At 45.0% G+C, this 6759-nt stretch overlaps 1 protein-coding gene and 1 pseudogene across 2 annotated transcripts; both read right to left on the reverse strand.

Moving 5' to 3' along the window:
• Positions 1-713: 713 nt before the first annotated feature.
• On the reverse strand, positions 714-4572 carry LOC122113737 (olfactory receptor 52K1-like). The gene is given in 4 exon segments (XM_042686818.1): positions 714-1564; positions 1567-1673; positions 2109-2194; positions 4558-4572. Coding segments are annotated over 4 exon segments (1059 nt in total).
• A 664-nt stretch (positions 4573-5236) lies between these two features.
• Positions 5237-6047, reverse strand: LOC122115776 (annotated as a pseudogene). Its single transcript, XR_006148841.1, has one exon. The product of XR_006148841.1 is annotated as a TM2 domain-containing protein 1-like (transcript).
• Positions 6048-6759: the final 712 nt, after the last annotated feature.

Genomic DNA, 6759 nt, shown 5'->3' on the forward strand with positions numbered 1-6759 from the left:
GAGCCACCTTCCCTGCCCTGAATTCTTAAATGAGTAGTATTGCCTGGAGTGAAATCAAGTTCTTAAGCATGTCGGAAAAGGCCTTTCATCCTCTGTCCTCTCAGGACTCATCCATGCCCCCTTTCCTTTTCACAGCTCTGTGATCTCTCTAGTCTATGGTCTGACCTGCTAGTGAGTGTCCCTGTCCGCCATGTTCATGCACACCTGTGTATCTTTCCCCAAGCAACTTCGTTTAAATGAGGTTTAGGTGTCTCCATCTCTTCCTCTCCTCTCCCCTCCCCTCCTTTTCCTTCCTCTCCCAGAGAACATCTTATTCATCAAATAGAACTGAGCTATTCCTAGTTTTAGTGCCTGTTCACTTCCCCATGTTCCCAAAAGAAGTTTCTACTCAGAGCTATTATGGAAGATAACATTTCTATAGCTTGCTAGACTGGAGCCTTCCAGAAGAGAGTGGTTTTTCTCTGCCTTTGCAATCCTATCTGTATAATAAATAGGTGATGGCTAAACAAGTGAATGAACGAAGGAAGCAGAGGGAAGGGTAGAAGGCTTAGAGACAGAAAGCCGGAGACAGAAGCTTGCTTTGCAGAGGATTATTATAGAACAAGGGCCGAGCTGCTGTCTTTCAGAAAATGGATAGAAGACTCTCAACACTGAAGGTAGAGAGCCCAGGCCAAACGCTGGACAGGGAGCGGTGCTTTCAGGACCCCAGAGAATCAACAAGGAAGCTCGTGCGAGGGCAGGGCCTGGGGTTTCTCAGCCGAGACCTTCTGCTGGTTCCTGCGGAACAGAGCGGCGAGGTGCGGCCTGATCGCCTTGGTCCTGGCGGGGTTGAGCAGGCACGGGAGCAGCAGGTAGAAGGCGCCGAGCAGGTCGTGCAGGGCCTGGGAGGCCGCGCGGGCCAGGCGGTCGGCCATGGACGAGGACACGGTGGAGGAATAGATGGTGAAGAGGACCAGCAGGTGGGAGCCGCGGGTCTGGAGGGCCTTGGAGCGCGCCCGGCCCGAGGACGAGATGCGGAAGGCAGCGTGGATGAGGCGGGAGCAGGAGGCCCCGAGCAGCACCAAGTCCAGGACTCTGTTGAAGACGCGCATGGCTTGGCCCACCCGCTTGTGGAGCCAGACGTCGCCACAGGCCAGCTTCCTCAGGGCGGTGCGCTCAGGGGCCAAGTGATGGATGATACTGGAGCAGCGGCAGAAGCGCACCCGGGAAGCCAGCGCCACCGCCACCCGGGCCACAGAGCCTGTGCGCCCGGAGGCCGCCACCCCGACCAGGGCGACCAACAGCGCCGGGACCGCGACTACCTCCGGGGAGCGGAGAGGGCTGCAGCTGGCCACGTAGCGATCCAAGGCCCTGACCAGGAGGATGACCTCCAAGACGATGAGGAAGTAGACGTAGAACATCCGGAGCAGGTGGCGAGGCGGGGAGATGCGGTGCAAGTGCGTGGAGAAGCTGGAGAGCATGGCGGGCACCACGGTGGCGGCGGCGGCGGCGGCGCAGATGTTGACGGCCAGGAGCAGCGCGATGAGCAGGTACACGGGCTGGTGCAGGCTGGGCTGCCACCGTGGTGGATGACCAGGGCGTTGGTGGACAGGACCACCAGGTAGAGGCTGAGGAAGGGTAGCACCAGGCGGGCCCGGGATTCCTGTAGTCCCGGAAAACCCACCAGGATGAAGCTGGTGGAGGACCCGACCCTGACGTCATTCCTGGGCGGGCCAGCTGCTCCTGCCCCAGCCGCCTCTCTAGGCTGCTCCAGGCGCTTCGTGCTTCATGAGCTACTGGATTTCTGCAGAGAAAATGAAGAGTTCTTTGTTCACATTTAGTGGGATCTTTCAGAAACAACTGCCCATGAGCTCTTTAGGGCTTGCTTTTCTTTTCTTGTTTACAAAGAAAAACCTTTCCATACTTATTGAGAACTTACATTCCTCTAGTTTCAATGCTAGAGGGGCTTGTAGTACACCCCGAATAATAGATGGTCTCTGTCTTGAGTGAACTTATAGTGTATTGAACAAATCCGAAGTGACAAGAAAGAAAAAAAAAATGCAGTAATAGGATGCTAGCATGGAAGCCCTGTCTGTCCTACATCTAAGAAGAAAACATAAAGCAAATACTTGTTCCTCATTTCAAAGTCGGGCGCTGGAGGAGAATTTACACAATTGGTTGCGATTGATTGCAACCTGTATACTCCAATGCCCACCTAGAAAGCACAGGAAGTTTGAGATTGAGGAGTCTGAGAGACAGCACATGTTGGGAGAGCTGGCATTTTCCTTTCCCGCATCCTGAAAGGGTAGGGGTCAGGACACCAAAGGGGCTTCACCTGGAGCCCAGGAATTCAAGGCTTTGAAGAACACAACAGTGAACTCAAGTTAAATCACTGTACATACGCTGTTAGCAACCCTATCAGAAACAGAGATGTATAAAATCTTCTGTTCTTGGTGAATTGATTTGTGGTTTCCTAGAGACTCTCTCTCTCTCTTGCTCTCTCTCTCTCTCTCTCTTTTTTTGTCAGTCATGGTACTTGAACTCTGGGCCTGGGCGCTGTCCCTCAGCTCTTCAGCTCAAGGCTAGCGCTCTACCACTTGAGCCACAGCGCCACTTCCTCTCTTCTTCTTTTGTTGGTTGGTATTACATGCTACTTAGATGTTCTTTTTTTTTTTGTTTTTTTTTTTTACTTAGTTTTAATGTTAAGATTCATTTTTTCAACAAGAGTAAGGCTAAGTAGTAGTTTAAACAATGATCAGGATGAATAAGTGAACATCCATTTAGATCAAACATTACTGCTTAAAAGCATCTGAGAAATGTTGGGCAATATATTTAATGTTTAGGTCAGTAGGCACTTTCTTGAAAACAGAAAAGCTAGCCAGGCACTGGTGGCTGATGCCTGTAATCTTAACTATTCAAGAGGATAAGATCTGAGGATTGTGGTTTGAAGCCAGCCTGGGCAAGAAAGTCTGTGAGACTCTTATCTCCAATTAACCATTAAAAAGATGGAAGTGGGGCTGGGAAGGTGGCTCAGTGGTAGAGCGCTTGCCTTGCATGCATGAGGCCCTGGGTTCGATTCCTCAGCATCACAAAAGCAAAAAGAAAAAAGCCAGAAGTGGCGCTGTGGCTCAAGTGGTAGAGCGCAAGCCTTGAGCTGAAGAGCTGAGGGACAGCGCCCAGGCCCAGAGTTCAGGCACCATGACTGGACCAAAAAAAAAAAAGAAGATGGAAGTGAAGGTGTGACTTAGGTAGTAGAATGCTAGCCTTGAGTGAAAAAGCTAAGGACAGTGCCCAGGCCTAGAGTTCAAGCCCCAATATTGGCATATACAAAGCAGAAAAGCTTTTGTAAAACAACCAAACACAAAATTTCATTCAAGGAAGCAAGGTGTTGATCTTCTTAAAAATTTTCCTTCATAAAGAATCCAAAATTTCAAACAATGTAAATTGTTAGAAAATTTAAGCCATAAAAATAATGGCCAAGAAAAAAATCAACAAAAGATAAAATTTACAGTTTGTATTTTTAATTCCCTCAGTTCAATAAAATATCAATGATAAATTTATTAAAAACAAATGAAGTGTATATATATATGCAGTCTATTAGTGCTGAAAATCTGAAATATACCTGTGCATATACATTATTTTTCAAGTCACTCTTTCTGATAACATTTAAAAAATAGCATCTCTTGTAGCAAATCTGAAAACTATTAAGCATTTTAATCTCAAATTTTCATACTTCTATTTCTATCCTTTTCCTTTTTTTATTTTGGTCAGTCGTGGGACTTGAACTCTGGGCCTGGGCGCTGTCCCTCAGCTCTTCAGCTCATGGCTAGTGCCCTACCACTTGAGCCAAAGAGCCACTTCTGGCTTTTTCTGATTACATGGTGATGAGGAATCAAACTCAGGGCTCATTCATGCAAGGCAAGCGCTCTACCACTAAGCCACCTTCCCAGCCCCCTTTTCCTTTTTTATCCTTAATATTCATGCAGCATTTCCTTTTTTCTTTTTGATAAATAACCCTTCCTTATATCCCAACATAACACAGTGACAAGGCTTCCCTGTAAGAAGGAAATCCCAGAATAGTGCAAGTTTTCCAAAGTGTTGCACAGCCTAAGTGATAGAGAATGAGATGAAATGAAATAAAGCAAATCAAAACAATCAAGTGCTCCTGAGAGTCCATTAATGATTTGAAGATTTGTTGTTACAAACGTGAAGAAAGTTTCAACAGATTTCGCCAGCAAATTATCAGAAAACAAGTATTCAATGGACAACTTTTCTATTTATTTCTGTCAAGAAATAAATACCAGAGCCTTTTCATCATACTATAATATTGACATCAATTTCCTGTTTCTTTTTCTTTCTGGTATTTTAAAAAAAGTTGTTGTAGTTTTTTCTCCTCCTCTGCTTTCATTTGAATGGCTGTTACTTCAAGACCTCTTTCTGTTCTCTAACTTTATTTTTTTGTGCTGGTCCTGGGGCTTGAACTAGGGCTTGGGTGCTGTTGCTGAACTTTTGTGTTACCACTTGAGCCACAGCTCTACTTCTGCCTTTTTGATGGTTAACTGGAGATAAGTGTCTGACGGACTTTCCTGCCATTGTTGGCTTCAACCTTCTATCCTCAGAGGGTGAGACCTCTTGAGTGGTTAGGATTATAGCCATAAGCCACCTGTGTCCTGCTATTTCTGAACATTTGTTGTGGAATTTATCTTCTAGCTACTAACTCTCTCTGTTCACCTCCTCTTGGCCTCATGCTTGTTTTCTGTAGATGGTAGTGACTTCTCTGTGTGTTTTTCATTTAACAGTTTGATTCTAGAAAATACAAAACCACAGGCACATGGCATAGCTGAGGACTGTTGGTTGCACTTGGGGTACCATTTGGTGGCCAACTTCTCTTTCTTTTTTTTGTGAATAAGTTATACCTTTATTTTTCATAAGAAAAAATGACAAGTGGCAACTTGCCTTTATAAGAGACATTAAACAATATTAGAATAAAGAGCTATCTGTCTCATAGAGATAGAAGCCTCAGAAAGACTATTATACAGCTTATATACAATTATTAAATAAATCCGAGAATAATACACTTCTTTTTTGGTGGTACCAAGGTTTGAACTCAGGGCCTTGTGCTCACTTAGCTAGCTAGCATTCTACCACTTGAGCCATGCCTCCAGTGTGGTTTTTTTGCTTGTTAACTGGAGATTGAGTTTTGAGGATTTGTCTGCCCAAGCTGTTCTTGAATCACAGTCCTCCAGATCTCAGCCTCCTAAGTAGTTAGGATTACAGGTGTGAGCTGCTAGTGCCCAGAGAATATACATTTAACTAGATCAAAAATGATGACATGAAAAAAAATGATCAGATGGAACCCATCCAGTGGTGTGTGACGAAGAAAAAGGAATATCTGGAAATCCACATACTGGGTATTCTCTGTTAAAATCAAGGAGACTCCACTCTGTTTATTAAAGTATCTATGGATATAACTGTGTTTTTCTAAATGTTTCATTAGTGATACTCAGTCTTGTAAGTCTGGTTCCATAGTAATCTATAATGTAACTAGTTCCATCTGAAGGTCCAACAATCTGCATTGAAATAAGAATAAAATCAATTAGGCTCCCAATTCCACAAAATCCTACAGTGCAAAACTTTAATAAATCCAAGGCAGGGTATCCAAGATAAAATCCATCTGCTCCCAACCATCCAAGGAAAAGAGACAATGCAACTGCTACTTTGTATGAATAACCATTTACATTTCGGCATGATATAGGCTTGTAAAAACCAATTTCATTTCCAGTAAAATGTGTTTCGTTGCTACTGAAATCCTTACAGGTTATGTTGGGTGCTGGAAAACATTGGGCATGAGCTGTGTAGTTTGTACAGTTAACTGGTTCTTGTGTAGCATCATTTATTTGGGGATCTTTACAAATATATTGTCCCACTTTGAGGTCCTCGCACTTAAATGTCTCCTTGTCCCCGGCGGTGGGAATCGCCTAAGGTCTCGTGGTGACGGTCAGGAGCCACAGCAGACGGGTGGCCACGGCCTCCGCAGAAGCGGGCCTGGAGGCCCAGGCGGCCGCCATGTTGGATCCCAACTTCTCATTCTTGAGTCAAGTTGTGGGTATGCTCCTCTGGAAGCTGTTTGGAGACTGGATCTAGGAATTTGACTCCATCTAGGAGCCTGACTTTGAATTGCCATTTCCCTCCTCATTTTGGTGACTTGGTGTCTAGCTAGTTTCTACTCTTCCCATCTCTCCAAGACTATTGTGAAATAACCACAAAAATATTTGCCAGTTTTCTCAGTAACCCAGAAATCAACTTTTAGGGGGGCATAGTCAGAAGTTTTTCTTCCCTAACTTGGGTTTAATTTCCTTCTCCACTAGGTTCTTCCTTTCCTAGAATAGGAAAATCGAATAAATATGGGAGATGAATAGTTTCCTTCTGTCATTTTTTATTACTGTGCCATCTACCAAGCCATATAAAACTTGGTTTCATTGGTCTTTCCTTCCTCCATCCACTCCTCCTGCCCAACTTCTCTCCTGTCAGAACAATCATCTAGAGACTTCATTTTCTCAGCCCTGCCTGCACAGCTGTGGCGCCTTTAGGAATGTGGATCTCTAATACTGAGGGCCATCCTAGGCTGAACTCGGTGTCTAAGAGAAGAGGAGGGGATGGGCTGAAGGCAAACTTTCTATGAAAAGTTTTCTATAGGAAAAGTTCAGCCTTTGCTATGTCCCTCAAGTAAAGCAGGGGCCTTCAGGCTGTTAGATGTGTTGTTCAGAGCTGATTGTGAGG

Source organism: Dipodomys spectabilis, unplaced genomic scaffold, assembly GCF_019054845.1.
Source record: "Dipodomys spectabilis isolate Male_0828 unplaced genomic scaffold, ASM1905484v1 ptg000003l, whole genome shotgun sequence".
NCBI lineage: Eukaryota > Metazoa > Chordata > Mammalia > Rodentia > Heteromyidae > Dipodomys > Dipodomys spectabilis.